This window comes from Magallana gigas, chromosome 8 (genome assembly GCF_963853765.1).
Source record: "Magallana gigas chromosome 8, xbMagGiga1.1, whole genome shotgun sequence".
Taxonomy (NCBI): Eukaryota; Metazoa; Mollusca; class Bivalvia; order Ostreida; family Ostreidae; genus Magallana; species Magallana gigas.
Window position 1 is genome coordinate 15,082,449 of NC_088860.1, and position 16,724 is coordinate 15,099,172.

At 33.6% G+C, this 16,724-nt stretch overlaps 1 protein-coding gene and 1 long non-coding RNA gene across 3 annotated transcripts in view; one reads left to right on the plus strand and one right to left on the minus strand.

Moving 5' to 3' along the window:
• The window catches only part of LOC105322750 (zinc metalloproteinase dpy-31), a 42,017-nt gene extending 27,289 nt beyond the window's left edge, over positions 1-14,728 (plus strand). For both annotated transcript variants that reach the window (XM_034472781.2, XM_034472782.2), the window contains exons 8-19: positions 1,893-1,968; positions 4,756-4,953; positions 7,312-7,438; positions 8,437-8,550; positions 8,841-8,953; positions 10,846-10,967; positions 11,647-11,789; positions 12,125-12,613; positions 13,225-13,295; positions 13,812-13,902; positions 14,119-14,291; positions 14,494-14,728. In XM_034472781.2, the coding sequence (XP_034328672.2) occupies positions 1,893-1,968; positions 4,756-4,953; positions 7,312-7,438; positions 8,437-8,550; positions 8,841-8,953; positions 10,846-10,967; positions 11,647-11,789; positions 12,125-12,613; positions 13,225-13,295; positions 13,812-13,902; positions 14,119-14,291; positions 14,494-14,577 (1,801 nt within the window). In that variant the 3' untranslated portion in view covers positions 14,578-14,728. The remainder of the gene's footprint in view (positions 1-1,892; positions 1,969-4,755; positions 4,954-7,311; positions 7,439-8,436; positions 8,551-8,840; positions 8,954-10,845; positions 10,968-11,646; positions 11,790-12,124; positions 12,614-13,224; positions 13,296-13,811; positions 13,903-14,118; positions 14,292-14,493) is intronic.
• LOC136270932 (uncharacterized) lies at positions 2,563-4,039 on the minus strand. Its single transcript, XR_010708797.1, has 2 exons — positions 3,511-4,039; positions 2,563-3,101 (listed from the first exon to the last, which is right to left on the minus strand). It is a non-coding gene; the product is annotated as an uncharacterized lncRNA (long non-coding RNA).
• Positions 14,729-16,724: the final 1,996 nt, after the last annotated feature.

Consider the following 16,724-nt stretch of genomic DNA (forward strand, 5'->3'; position numbering starts at 1 on the left):
AATAACCGATTAAAAACTAATGTGGTGTTAAGCATTTATAAATTATGAGAATGTTGTGCATGTACCTGGGTTCAATTTGTTCATGTACCAAAGATTAGAATTAATGTTAATGCAGTGGCGTCGAAAGCAAATTGAAAGTGAGGGGGCGGGGGAGGGGGTGCCTAGACTAATCCTCAGAAATCTTGACAAGCAAAAACAAAAAAACCTTATTCCCAAAATCATGAAAAAACCTATTGTTCCAAAAAAAAAATTTACCTACCGAAATTTTTTCTTCCAAATCATGAAATATCTGGGGGGGGGGGGGGGGGGGGGGGGAGGTGCTGATTAAATAATTCTATCTTTTCAAAGTAAATTTAGGAACAATTGTGTTTCCTGCGAGAAAAAGTGGGGGGTGGGGGTGGGGGCCTGAACCCTCTATGATGCTATGTGCCTCATGATTAGGTCTAACTTTGCAAAAAAAGTGGGGGTGGGTGGGGTTGAACAATAATGGAGGTAATAATAAATAAGATTTATTTTAGTTATTGAGCATGTTATCAACACGTGTATAATTATGATACATGTACATTTTTAATGTTCTCATCTTTTATATTTCTGAGAATCAGTGTTTTAAAATAAAAAATATTAAAACTTGGAAGCACCTTTCTTGTTATTCATATGATGTTTGTTATAACATGTACTAGTATACAATTGAAACAAACGAGTTATTTCTTTTGAAAAAATAGTAATGGTGTTGTGATGTTTTCATTAAGTTTTAATAATTCAAATATTAATGTGTTAATTAAGATATGAATAAAATTTTTACCTATGACAATATAAAATATAACTTTTCAAACATTTGGTGGCACAGCCGCACAGCATACACTTAAAAATGTGTTAAGACATGAAAGTTGAATATGATATAAACAAATATGTTTAGAAAATCAAATACAACATTTCTTTAAAAAAAATACTATTCAATTAAGGTAGGAAAAAGGTCACCTAAAATTAATATTTGTAGAATATGATTGCTTTTGCATTTTAATTGACACTTGAATGCATATTGAAATTACTATTTATTGTCTGCCTGATAGGCATTTCGAATATTAATATATGTCTACCTTACATTGTATTTATATAATGTCAGCTTAAAGTCTACTGCATGGTTTTGGAAAATAAGGCAGACCTCTTAAAATGTATATCTCTTTAGATGCAATATATCTTAACAACAGTCTACCAATGAACATACTTTTGTGTTTTAATAGCTTGTTGAGATGGACAATGATTAATATCGAGATTTAAAAAAAGCTTTATATGTCTGCCTAAGTATGGTTTTATAGCCATGTCCGCCTATTGTTGAAAGCAGATATATATATATATATATATATATATATATATATATATATATATATATATATATATATATATATATATATTAACGCGAAGCGTCGTGTTTGATCTGATGATCCGCGCCTGGCAACGAGGCGTGATCGGGCTATTTGGATCAAGTTACCGTTATAATGATTTTTATTATATATCCTTGTCTATTTTTATACAAAACTTTGTTTTTAAAATCAACTGTATGACGTTTACTTGTATAACAATGCTATTTTGAAACGAACTCTTTTAAAACGCGGTAAAATACAGACGCCATTTAATGCCTACAATACAACGTCGGGTTTCAGAGAGTGGTGATACGGAATCGGAAAACCACAGTGTGGTGATCGGGAAAATCGGATCACACTCTGTAAAACTTACAGTATCAAAAAGGGAACATTGTCAGGTTTATAATAGATACAAGTATTTATGCTCTTTTCACCAAATCTTTTGGAAAATAGTAGGCGATATAATATGTATCAATAAAAGAGTTGATATGGCAGTTGTTTGAAGTCTGACGGAATGTTTACATTCTGCAGGGACGGTTGTTATTCGTATGTCGGTCGACAAGGCGGAAAACAAGTTATCAACCTAGATCCCAACCAATGCGCAACTGTAAGTTATTTTGACTTAATACCGGTAAGATTGAATGATGAACTATAATTCTATTTACTAGTACTTGCATTTTGCAGTGTCTTTGTGATAATTCTTGAAATTGATCGAACGTATATCTTAATACATTTCATCAATGACTAATTGAATATTTTAATCGTGCAATTGCTGAACATTATATAAATATATCTCTGAATATTACGAGGTGATCAAGTACGGTCTGGCGTAATCAAATCTGTCATAAAACTCTGCGGGCTTTATTGGATTTGCTCAACCCGACCGTATTTGATCACTCTACATTACTCAAAGAATGATTTCTCCCATACCAAAACATTCTCACAATTTGCTCATGAGCAGCTCACGTGAGGACTAACAAAATTTCCTCACGTGAGTTGCTCATGTGAGTCTTATGTGCAATTTAACATGCAAATTAGGTAAAATGCTCACGTGAGAAAAATTCTGCACATGAGCATTTTTTGCTCACGTGAGGAATAGACCTGCTCACCAAGAGTTTTGCTCACATGAGGCTCATGAGGCTTATGAGACTCATGAGGCTCATGTGCAACAGTTGCTCACTTCAAAGACAATGGACAAAAATTGAAATTAAAATCATCAATATATATTTACATCAGTCATTTTAAAAATACAATTTCATACATTGTTTAACATTACATTTACATAAATCTTTAGAAAGTTTACCAATAATAAATGCTGGCATGTTGAAACTTGTATTGCAGTTTGATCACACAAAGCAGTGTAGCACACAGACGGACTTGGAAAAAAAATCACAGTTCACAGTAGGCAAAGTTCAATTTAACCATACAAAGTAGTTCATAAGTGCTGCACGAACACTGGCTGCATTACAATCGATCGAGGCATTCGTCTCTAACATTCCAAATGTCCTTTTTTTGACAGTCTCGTGTCTCACATGCTCTCTGATTTCACACATAAACTGTAAACCACACAAACGGCTGACTACCAGAACATCACAATAATATCCAAATTGACACAACCAGACTTCAGCATGTATAACTTCTCCATTACTTAAATTACGTCTTCACTTTTTTTGTTGCATCATTCATAATATCAGCGAGCTTTTCATGGTTTTCTTCAGGTCTGTGCAACTCAGGGCAGGCCTATTGGAAAGATAAATAAATTTGATATCAGTTAAATTGTTAAAAGTTTTCATATTTCAAGCAGTTTTTAAGAAAATCATTATATAATACTGCAACTATCAATATTATCAGATTCTACACAAGAAAACATGAACTCTTTTCTTCGTGTCATAAAATCGTTAATCAGTGTTAATAATAAAAAATATGTAGTTAGAAATTATTGTCAAGTAAAATGTCAAAGAAAAAAATAACGTGTGTTTTATTACATTTGATACACCGGTATTTGCCCGATGGTCAGTTGTAAATTGTTTAACCCCGTTTTAAAGGTAGATGCTAAGATCACAGTATTTCGTTTCATATTCATTCTAATTACAAACACGTTTAACTGCCATTCAAAGAATATATTTTAACAAGTTAATGCTCAACTTACTTGAAGTGCTCATACAGAAGATGCAGGGGGTGTCGACACGCGATTCATTCATTCAGATTCTTCTTCTGGTCAGCCGTGGATTTTTCACACTAAAACACTCCATAGACGAATACCCCATTGACAACGTAGTTTTTAACCTTATCAACCGGTAGTACCGTACAGAATCGGATAATTCCCTTTTAAATTCATTTCACCGTCATCTATGATGGTAGACAACATGGCGGAATCGAATATGAAAATTGGCGGCTGGCATTTAATCGACCAATGAGCGCGCGCGTAGCTTAGACTGGTTCCCCCGCCACTGCGTTATTTACTTCGTTTTGGGCGGGAGCGAGAACCAGACTAGCGGGTAACTTTACATTAAAACAAAAGTAAAAGTAGAAACAAACAGCTTACGAAAAATCACAATATCAAGCGGTTTTGTCAGATTCTCATATCTAAATAGTAAGTTCAGTGATAATTGAATTTAGGAAAAAAAATTAAAGAATATAACGTTAGCAAAAAAAAAAAACAAAACCGGACAGTTTTGTGTTCACGAAAAAAAAATGGGGTGGGGGAGGGGGTGTCAAAATGTACTTGTTAACAAAATTTTGCAATTGCTTACGTGAGGAAAACGGACGTATATTTTTTTTTCATTTTGATTTAACTTTGATACTGCATATACTGACTAAGTCCAATTTCCTAACCTCTTGCTCACGTGAGAAAGTTGAACTTAGAAAAAAAATCTACCGTCAATGTATCTGTATAGCCTGTTGCTTACGTGAGCAATTCGAATAGAATTTTGCTCATGAGCAATCAGGTGAGCAAATTTTTGCACATGTGCATTTTGGTTAGTATTTTCCTCCCTAACAGAGACTAACAATCTGCACATGAGCAAAATGAATTCCTACCTAATTTGCATACATTTCTTATTAGATTCTCATGTGCTTCTCATGAGCTGCTCATGAGCATTTGTTAGAATGTTTGGTACGGGCAAAGTTCTCTGAAAACAAACGGGCCAAAAACACAAGCTTTTGAGCCTATGTATAAGAGAGCTTCAAAATATATAATGTCGATCTCTCATAATCGAGTTCTAAGTTTTAAGTTTCAAATGAGATGATGTTTTAGTTTTAGAACAAAAACTCTCTTGAAAGTACCATTAAAGTTGAAGCTCAGCCTACTTTAAAGACCATAATTACTGACAAACTTTTGATTTTTGGAGAAAGATCATATATTATTATAACTTCTGCGTTTTATAATTTACAGGTGTCAACTGCGCTACATGAAATCATGCACGCTTTAGGAATGTGGCACGAACAACAAAGAGTCGATAGGGATAATTATATCAAAATTTTGAAGGAGAATATTGGAAACCCAGAGAACAATATGGTCAACTATGAGAAACACAACACCGCCAACGAACTACCATATGACGTCGAGTCGGTTTTGCAATACGATTTACGCGTAAGGATCATGTGATGTTTGCATTATTTTGTGATGTTTCACTTAAAGCTCAACGTTACGAAGTCTATGCTATACATGCCCTCGGCTTCGGCGTTCGGACCAGGTTGGAGTTGTTGGAGCAGGTCCTGTATATCTAAGTTATTAATGGTGCATCTGGGCATACTGATGGCCATGAATTTCATATATATGGTGGCTTAGTTTGAACATATTTTATTGTGTATATAATATACAAAGGGTTCGAACACAAGTTCTTGCAACTTACTAGGTTCTCACCCATATATATGATTTCATATGATTTTCATATTATGCAGAAGGTAAGGTTTTGGGAGAAGGTTTAAGCTCCATATCTTAGATTTATGGTTCTATGTTTACCCAATATGGACGAACGATGCATCTTGTGAAACATGGTTGCATGCTGAATCTTAGCCATGGGGTTTGAAGGTTAAGGTTTTTTGAGCAGATCACATATCTTGGTAAACAATGGTCCTAACTTATTAAAACTCGCATAGTTGATTTAACTACATAAATAATCACAGAGCGAGCTTTAATTAAATGCGGAGACAAGATGTTTGGGCAGCTATAAGATTTAAGAACAACTCAAATTGTGACAGAGTCCTGGAGCTGGTCACATAGTGAAGAAAATCCTGTTCATACCTTATTAAACTTGCATAGTCTATATAACCATTTTTAGCTCGCCGAGACGAAGTCAAGGGGAGCTTATGCTATACCCCCGGCGTCGGCGTCGGCGTCCGGACCTGGTTAATGTTTTTGTTGCAGGTCCTGTATCTAATTTATTACTTGTTCTGTCTTCACCAAACTTGCATGGATGATGCATCTGGACCTACTTATGAACTTGAAAGACTTGGATGCTGAATCTGGGTCCTAAATTTCAGATGCTGGAGGAGGTTAAAGTTTTTGGAGCAGGTTAAAGTTTTTGTTGCAGGTGCCCTTTGATAGCAATATCTAAGTAACTGCTGGTCCTAACTTCACCAAATTTGCATGGATGGTGCGTCTTATGATACTGATGCTCCAGACAGGCATGACTGCTGAATCTGAGCCATATGTTTCAGATGCTAGAGGAGGTTAAGGTTTTAGAGTTGGTTAAAGTTTTTAGAGCAGGTGCCCTCTGATGATTATATCTTTGTTACTACTGGTTCTAACTCAACCAAACTTGCACGGATGGTGCGTCTTAAGATACTGATGCCCCAGACAGGCATGGATGCTGAATCTGAGCCATAGGTTTCAGATGCTGGATGAGGTTACGGTTTAAAGAGCTGGTTAAAGTTTTTGAAACAGGTGCCCTCTGATGATGATATCTTAGTTATTACTTGTCCTAACTTCACCAAACTTGCATGGATGGTGCGTCTTGTGATACCGGTGCACCTGACAGGCTGTTTATTACAGTATTTTATTGTATTATATGATATATATTGTAAGTATGATAAAATACAATATTGTATTTTATATTATTGTATTGATAAACATTGTATCTTATAATATCGTATGAAATGAACATATGATTATCATACGATTTTTTAACAGATGATAACAGATGATATATGATATTGTGTCAAAACAGTATCCATGAATATCCAAGATCATAAAGTATGATTTTCATATAATATGAGAAAGTTGGTCTCATAAAGGTGATGCCTCATAAAGGTGATGCCTCATCTCGGTGAGCTTTGTAATCTGTGATTACCTGTGTTTGAAATATGAAATAATAGAGGAAGCTTCAAATACAGAACGTTATTATGATTATCGGGACGCCAAGACAAGCGTAAGTTATTTTAGAAGTTTAAAGCGGGTTTGAATGAATGTTGGAAGAAGATGCTTGACCACCTCTTTCATGGTTCATGTACCTTTGGATTTGGCGCACAGGTCTATACTCAGATATGGAGCATGATCTTCCATTATCAAAGATGCTTTAGAAACGTTTTCCCATCTCACTCAAAATTGGTTCATGACGTTGATAGTTGATATACATATTGCATGATAGGTATAAACTCATATTGCCATGTATTGTGTATTAAAAAATACGTATCAAATGATACAACATGGTATCAATGGTTTTATACAGTTTTATATAATATGATACAATATTGTTTTTTTACTTAATCATATTATGATACAATGTTGTTATATGTACAACATTTTATTACATTTCGTAATCACTTTCCTATATGTAAACGCCGACCCTTTGGATCAAGTTACTGCCCTTCTGCCCCCCCCCCCCCCCCCACGATGCTACGTGCCTTAAAAATCATACTTAAATATTTAAAACAGACCTGATGGTTTAATTGTTGACCACGTAGTAGCCACCTTGATGTACTTACAAACTCTTTTTCTTTATTAAAGGCTTTAACGAAGAATAATTTACCAACAATGGAGCTGTTTGACACAAGTTTAGAGTTTCTCATTAATTCTGCGCAAACAATGACGTTTTATGACGTGGCTGAAATCACTAAAAACCAACAGTGCACAGGTAACCCCAGTATTACAATTCCTGTTCATGTTTTATTTTTTTACAAGTGAAAAAGTGATGTTTCTATCCTCAATACCGCGATATGTCTCTCCACCTTTTAAACAGTTTGTATTGCAAGTATATTTCTTAAGTGCAAAATATGGGTATTTTTCATTCATATCAAATTACTTTTTTTTGTTCAATTAATTCTCTAAAGCAAAATGCTAAAGCAGCTACAAATAGTTTTAGACCCCCGAATCGAATACAGCAGCAACTTTTGTTTAAGTAATATGCAGACAATATTCAAAATATCCTTTTTCTTAAATATTGCAAGGTTTTGTTGCACTCTTTTCAATATTGTATCATAGGGACTTACATATTGTAACATTTAATCCCCGGAATCTTTTTAGCCCCTATCAGATACCTGGTGTTGTCTGTGCCACAGTGTTTCAACTGGAATTACCTGCCTTCCCTGGACCTTCTTTTCATGTCCCTCTGCTCCTGTTCCTCCTACTTCTGTTCATCCTCTTCTTCTTTTTCCTTCTCCCTTTGCACCTCATCCTTTTGCTCGTGTTCCTCCTGTTCCTCTTCTTGCTCTTTGCTCTTACTTTTGCTCTTCCTCCGTGTGCTCCTACTCCATTATCTCCTCCTCCTTTTGCTTCTTTTGCTCCTCTTTGTGCTTCTTTTGCTCATCCTCATTTAGATCCTCCTCATTTTGCTTCTTTTGCTCCCCCTTCCTTTGCTCCTCCCCCTGGTGCTTTTTTTGGTTCCCCCTCCTTTAGATCCTCTTCATTTTGCTTCTTTTGCTCCTCCTTCTTTTGCTCCTCCTCCTCCTTGTGCTTCTTTTGCTCCTTATCCTTTAGCTATTCCTCCTCCTCCTCCTCCTCCTCCTCCTCCTCCTCCTCCTCCTCCTCCTCCTCCTCCTCCTCCTCCTCCTCGAGCTTCTTTATCTCCTCCTTCTTTTGCTCCTCTTCCTCCTGCTTTTTCTCTTTAACGAGATATTCTTGATTGTTTTCTAGATCATTGTCCAGCAGTAGGATGTAAAAATGGCGGGTTTCAGACATTTAAGTGCAATTGTATGTGTCCATCAGGCTTGAGCGGTCCATCGTGTGAAAATCTCGACTCTTCAAATGGTAGGACCTTTAGATGAGTCTGTTTTGCTTACAGATTCAAAATATAACTCTATCCCTTCACTCACCAATAACTGTTTCCATGAGAAAAGCATTTATTACAATTGTATTTTTTATAGTATTCTGTCATTACATTTTTTATAAAACATAATTTACTTAATTGCATGTATGATCATAGTAAAAAAAAAGTATTTTCTATACATGATCTCTAAGCGAAATTTTTATTTGGAATTTTAAAATAAAGTTGTTTTAGTATCATTTTTGTTTTTACCATATTTGTGTTTTCTTTTCAGGATGTGGAGAAATAATAACTCTGAATGCTGGAGAACAAAGGGAAATCACTTCTCCATCTTGGCCTAATATGTACAATCTTGACATGGAGTGTGTTTGGCTTATAAAATCAAAGGCATGGCTTTTATCAAATATTTACTCGATTTATGTTTTGTTTTGATATGTTCATTCATTTGATTTTTCATTCATCATCACAATGTCACAGGAATTATCATTTTAATTTATAATTGGACATACGTATATAAAATATTAATTATAATTGCGCTAATTTATTTAAACATTTCCTGATTTTCATTTTCCAATGTTCATTTGTTTATGTGGTCACGTGATTGTGTTTGGCGGGTAGATCGGGGAATAAAAGGGTGTTAGTCTGGGTTTTAGGGTTTATTTAAATGAGCTCGCATGTTAACTTTTACCACAAACTGTAACAAGAAATCATATTGACGCAAGCGTCAAATGGGCCGCAAAAAATATAATTGTTGTATGAATCATTGATTGTTTACATAAAAACACACCACAAAGAAGAAAATAAGAGTTGGTTGTACTAATTTTTATGGTAAATTTTAATATACTTTCAGCAACTTGTTTTGAAGTTAGTTTAAGAAATATTTTATTCAAAAATATACATATAAGTATATAAATGAATCTGGATTGAACAGCAGGCAATACTAGCCTATATTAGTTCTCTCCATCTGAGATTGAAGTTTAACATTTTACTATTATCATAAAGAATCGATTTCGTTACTGTAAGCATTTCTAACGGAAATTGTATGATCATTGCCATAGTATGAAGTAATGGAGAACACACTGCATGATTTGTACATAACTCTAATACAAAGTTCAACTCATCATTTTTCTCTTGGAGATTGTGAATTTCAAACGGTTAACCATTTTGGTTTTTTTTTGTTGCATAGTATTGAATGAAAACTTAATGCATTAATTTAATATATGATTTCAAGGGACCTCATAATAAAATAAAAATGGATTAGTTCAAATTTTCCAGTCAATTCAAATTTTCATTTCTGTCATATTCTTGCATAAATAATTGATATAAAAATAAACGTCATTTCATGATATTTTCTACCACATTTTACATGGAAATATATTAAATACACACGCAAAGTCATTTTATTTGACACGGCACATAGAAATTCAAATATATCATTTATGTAAAATTTAATGACATTCAGGTCTTGAGTATTTCAGGTCTTTAGTATGTCCCGTATACCGATCCTGATGCATTGTTTTGAAAAGAATGAAAAACTCCGAAATTTTCCGAATAGATTATAGTCTCGATAAAAACGCGCCAAATACGACAATCTACTAAGTATGACCTACTTTTCATTTACGAGTAAAACAAGAAATATCTGATATTTTCTAAAAGGCATAAAACATATTTCTACCTGCAAATTTACTTTAAATTCATAAAAATAAGCATAGTATTAATTCTATTAAAAAAGAACTGTCCCGCAGAAACGCAGTAACAATATTTAAATGTGTATCAAATAACGGACCGCCTTCCGGCGGCTCGTAATAATGAGTTTCACGACACTATCCAAGCACATGCTTGACCCAGAGACAGCTTCATAGTTTGTCAATCCAACTTAAATATTGTAAGTCCATGATATTGAAGTACGTGACCACCTGGAAACCATTTATGTATAATCGCTATCGAAAGTCAAAGACACGTAGAATAAAAATTCAGTATTTTCGTAGAAAGGCCTTGGTGTTTTGTTGAGTCTGAGTAGCGAAGAAAATAACTTTTTATATTACCTACTCCTTCACAAAAAAAGAACAACATAGCATGCAATCATTGGGTGACTGTTTGAATTTAATTATTATAATGAATTTCAAGTCAGTTTTCGCACTTGATAGTTATTGTTATTAATTTATGAGGACGATCACAACAATTTTCTTCTTGGGATATGTTACTGATTAAATGAAGAGGTTACTAAATTGTTATTTTAACCCTTACCGTATTTTATTCTTTCATTTTTTCATCTGAAGAAACCAAACACTGTCCTAAGATTCAAAGTTGAAAATTTGAAACTCTCGCGCTCTAATACTGATGATCGATGTTACCATTGGCTGGAAATAAGATACAATTTGATTGGCCAAACAGGCCCAAGGTAAGGACATGGATAAAATCATTACGTCAAAGTTTGTAATATGTAAAGTTCACAGCAGGTGTTTGTTGAGGTCAAGGTCTTTATTTACGTCAAGTTTTCCACCGGTATTCAAAGCGGAAAGCCTATAGTTTCTTCAATTGTTCAGATAAACGATTTATCCCCATTATTCTAGAGCAATAGTCTCATAAAGCTACATTTTGGCGACAAGTTGTAATTCATGGTCGATGACAAAAACCCTGGTTAAATATGTATTTTAAATCAATAAATATACTTATCACTGAATTCCATATATAAGTATTTTAACAATGTAATCAAAATATGTTCGTTCTTTATTTATAACTTCACTTAAATAGAGAATGAAATGCTTTACTTGATGACGTTAAACGTGTAAATTCACTATACATGTATAGGGGCTGCGATCATTGCATCTTTTCTGCATTGATAGAAACCCGTTTGCTATCAACGCTAGGATTGAACCAACAAACTAATCATTTCATTGTATGAATATATTGATAAAGAGTGAAAGTCTTTATTTCCAATTTTAGATCAATACAAAGGACACTCTATTTGAGACCCATCAAAAAATTGAATTCGAATGTTAAAGCGAAATTGATTAATGGGCTTCCCTAGAATACAATTCTCTTATGATTTTGGATTTGGGTGTTGATATATTTTGAAGGCTATGTGGGGAGGTAGGATATGAAGAGTATTTGACACCCTCGTCTGATTCCATCAGCAAAGCGATGTTAAAATTTAACAGTAGATTTTCTAAAGACAAGCCGGCGTCCCTTGGATTCAAAATTCGCGTAGAAGCATTGAAAGGTATGACAGTTGTTCGATCAATTTATTTAAATTGTTTGGAAGTTGCAAACGAATGCGCTGTGGTTAAAACTCTAGAGTTGCTGATAAATGTCAATAAAGATGACACCATGTTGTATCGTTTCCACAGTGAAACGAACGTAATATGTCTAAATGTATATATAGCGTTGATATAATTAGCATTATTTATTAAGAAAATGATTTGAGATTAATTTATATTTTGCATGTGTTCTTTTTTTATCAGATATTAAAAGTATTAAATGAATATCCTTAAATGGTTTAGCAATAAGAATTTTACTTCCATGTCCTTGTCTGATTAATGAAAATTTGATTTTCAGCTGGACAGGATTTGTGTACACCAAACCCATGTCATAATTCCGGGCTCTGTGTCAATACTGGACATGCTTTCTTATGCAAATGTCCCAACGAGTATACCGGGGCGGTTTGCGATATCAAAATAAGACCATGCGAGAAGGTCCCTTGTCGGAATAATGGCGATTGCACAAATGTAGGAGAATCGGCGTACACATGTCAATGCAAGCCAGGGTTCCACGGCGCGAACTGTGATAGTAAAACAACCGAACCATGTGAGCCGAATCCTTGCCAGAATGGAGGATCTTGCTTTATCAAAGGAACAGACGCTTTTGAATGTTTTTGCGATTTTGATTTCACCGGACGGAGATGCGAAAACAAGCTGCAATCGTTTTGTGATTCCTCTCCCTGTTTTAATGGAGGGCAGTGCATTCCTAGAACGGAGGTCTGCCGCTGTACAGAAAACTGGACCGGAAAGTTGTGTGATACCCCGAAAGGAGAGCTGGGATTACTTGGTAAATCTATATTTAGAGGACAAGATGGTCCTGGCCAGTATTTTACTGTTGATTCATATTTAAACGCGATGCATTAATATTCGCGTAAAATCGCGAGAAGCAAATCTTGCTTTTTATCGGACAGATTTGTAAACTGAATAGAACTTTAATTGATAAAGATAAGGCGTTTGCGATTTTATATTCTCGCAATTTGATGCAAAATGGATAAATTGCGGAGGGAAGTACTCGCATAAAATGAGGAATCTACAGTAATATCATTAAGACGAAGAGCCAGAAACATATACTTGCATTTGAAAATATTCAAAGCTAGTTGAAAGCTTCATGTATCATAAACAAAATAAATTTTATGGCCAAATATCATAATTAAAATATAATCTTACGGTGAAAAATTACAATTTCTTGTCAAATTTAGGCAAGAATTTAAAACACAAAATATGTTTGCTTCGGAAGCCATTTTAGATGACTTTGAAAGTGTTTAGAAGTACACGATCTTCACGTGATTGACGTCAGCCAATCAGAATCTGAAGTTAGATCTGAAAAAAATATTATCACGTTGTTGTGAAAGCTCATGTTTATTAATTGTTCTTGACTTAAATAATGATTTATTTCAGAGAAAAACAACTGCACGTTTAATAAGAACTCGGAGTGTGTATTTCAACGATCTCAAGGACAAGTACATGATGTAGGTATTTCAAAAACTTTAAAATCGTTCAATTGTATACTATTAGTGAAAAATAATGCAGATTTAGTAGGCATTACTTATTGCACGAACACTTGCTTGCAAATGTGCACTGTTATGACCATTATAATTAAGCTATAATTTATTCTTTTTAATTTGTACATAAAACTCTACAAACCATTAAATTTCATAAAGTCTAGGAAATAATGTCCCCTTGTTTTATTATTAAAATATGAGATACATTGATACAATGTACGCGTATATACAAAAGAGAAAATAGCAAGTAACGAGAACGTAATATAAAGAAAAATATGCAAAGTTACAAAAAATTGTAAATGGTATAACAAGAGCACACATCTTTTTAAATTTTTCTTAACAACCGGGTGTCCTTTCATATCATTCTAATTTGATAGAAATGAGAGGGGTGAATTTATACATAAATATAAAAATGATTTGGCCGTTTTTTGGATATTGAAAAATCTTTAAAAAAAATAAATCATATTATTTTCTCAATTCTAGCATCGACCATGGGACTTTACTGAAAACTCTTACCTAACAACTGATTCTGATGGATTCATCTTCCTTCAACAAAACAAACTTCAGCTTGAAGGTAAACACATAAATCGCCCGTGACACAACAGTAGAATATAAAGCCATTTTTTTGTAGGAACGTTTGTAAATACTAAAAACTGTGTGTAATGATTCATTAAAAATATCAAAAACTATCTTACTATTTTTCCAAAATTTTGAGAAAACATTTTTGGTACAACCTAAACTTGTACATTTTCATGAATATTGTAGATCTAATACTTATATACGTTTGTAGATGGCCAGGAATATTGTCTTTCATTGGACGTCTACTCTGACAGTGACAGCAACACTCTGTATGCATTCTTGCCTTCTAACACTGCGGGCGACATTATCGACCTCTATGGCTCTACAGGGGGGAACATGATCAGGCGAATGGGGTCATTTTTTGGCCTCAAGTCAGCTCGTATAGTACGTAAACATATTCAAGAGATGTACCTTGTGTTCAATCCCATTGCATGTTACTTATAAATAATTAAATAAGTTCATACCAATGTCCCCAGATTCTAATCGTTACATGTATCTTTATAAAATATTTTTATTTTTAGAATAATGTAAGGGTAGGACAGTTTGAATGAGATGACTTTAAATCCGTTATTTTCGTTCATTTCAGGTTGTAAGTGGCTCTGTTCAACAACCAGAGATGCAGGTGCTTGCTGTGGACAACATTGCTTTAAGAAGAGGATTTTGCCAATAACTTATCTTCAGCTCTTTTGTTTGTTACATGACTGTTTTCATACAATGCTTAATCACAACCATACTATGTGTAAACTACGATATGTAAATTTTGTGAAATAACCGTCCATTTTTTTCACTGTTAATTTTTTGTCTAAAATACATTAAATTTGCTTGTTGACGCAATCAAAATGTTTTTTGTTTTTGTTTAAGGTGTATGGTATCAACATGATAAAAATCATGACGTACATACATATGTATTATATGTTAAAGGAATTGAAAAAGAATTTAAATATTTGTGCAAGACAAAGACATTTAATCTGATTTCTTATCAATCGTGTTGAATAATAAAATAATGCAATCAACAAGAAACAAAACGGTAAAACACAAACAGGTGTTTTACTTTAGTCCCTATATCGAAAACCAATGATATGTCGATTCTATAACCACGAGTAAGCAATTTTAATAAAATCATATCAATATAAAGGAGGCTGGATGGTCATCAAACTTCAACCGCAGATCTGCATGAAATTTTAAGATATAATTGGTTAGCTATGTGTATAAGCTATAAATGTAATTATTTAGTAAAAGAAAATCCTTGTATTTTACCTATAAAGTTTGGATATTTTCTTATATATAGAGCTCTTCTGAAGGAGATAAATACAGTCTTAAAATGAACACGGTCTTATGAGAATTAATATTGGGTTTGCCTGTTCGTTCTTTTATATTCTCTTCTTCTCCGGGCCAATATTGAATGAACTTGCCACAAGTCATCTTTGAGTGAATTTTAATTTCAATTTATAAAACAATGTCATTTCAAAGGCTGATTACGAAAAAAATCTAATCTAAAAGATATTAATGTAAAAAAAGTAGTAAGGGTCATCCGCGCCCCATGACTTGTACATTTCATGTTAGTACATCAAAACATGCATGTCCTAACTCACGTAAAAAAAAATAAACCATTTTTGAGGGTTTGGAAACATTACAGAAAGGGTTTTGCTAAAAGTAAAAAAATATCCTTTATTATTATTTTTTTTTTTTTACTACAGACCACTTTTTAAGCAGCCGTGTATTTATAAGGGACAAACAAGGAAGCATGCAAAATTTATGATGTAAATTAGAAGATAAAATTTTAATCGTTTTATCTTTTGAGATGCAATTAAACATATTGTTATTAGAAATAAGAAACTCCTACAAAATTGTATAGTAAACTATCGCTTGTTAAGTAATTTGGGCTTTAGGACGGCCCAATCTTAAATTCTCAAACTGTAATAAGGAAGAGTTACACACTAGTAATTTGTGATTTCCAGTACCGTATGCCCCGGTGCCGGAGATGATAATACTACTTTTTCCACGTAATATAAAGGTTTTATGACTCATTTGTTTTCCTGGATTTATTTTGAAAATATTATAAATCCCACAATCTTCCGCCAGTGGCCCCAAGGCTTTCAATTTTCAAATTAAAAATATCAAACTTCTAATGCCATCTTGAGAACAAAACAATTAAAAGAAATAAACCAGATGAACTTAGTTAAAGGAAAATGCATTAATAGAGTGTTAAAAAAAACACCCACGAGAAATTTCCAGTCGATCCTGACTCTAATCTTAAAGATGCAATAAATAACTTCAAATGAAAAACGAGATTTAATGATCGAAACAAAGATGCAATAAATAACGCTTTTCAAATTAAAAACGAGATTTAATGATCGAAACAAAGTGATTTTAAAAATATGGCATATTGTTTCCTTGTACACTAAATGGTCCTTAAGTAAAGTTAGGAAATTATACGTAAATAACTGTTAAACTGATTGACTGAGAGTTTCTCACAGTTTCCTGATACATTAACATGTAATATAAATTATAATTATAATTGAGCTATCAATTTTCTAGAAAGGAAATATATGACGGACGACTCTTTAAGACAGGAAATTAAATTTAACAGTTTCCTTAGCACATGTAGGATTACTATGTTGTTCGTCATGCGTCTTTGGCTAATAAAAAATATTATAAGTTTATATATTCAGCAATTGATTAAGTTTCCTCGGTGATATTTAAAATCTGCCCAAGACTCTACTCAGACTTTGGGATTAGGAAGTTAGTTCTCTTGTCAGTAACAGCCATCCATACTACCAATAATAAGCTACCAATAAAATTATGGACTATTTATGT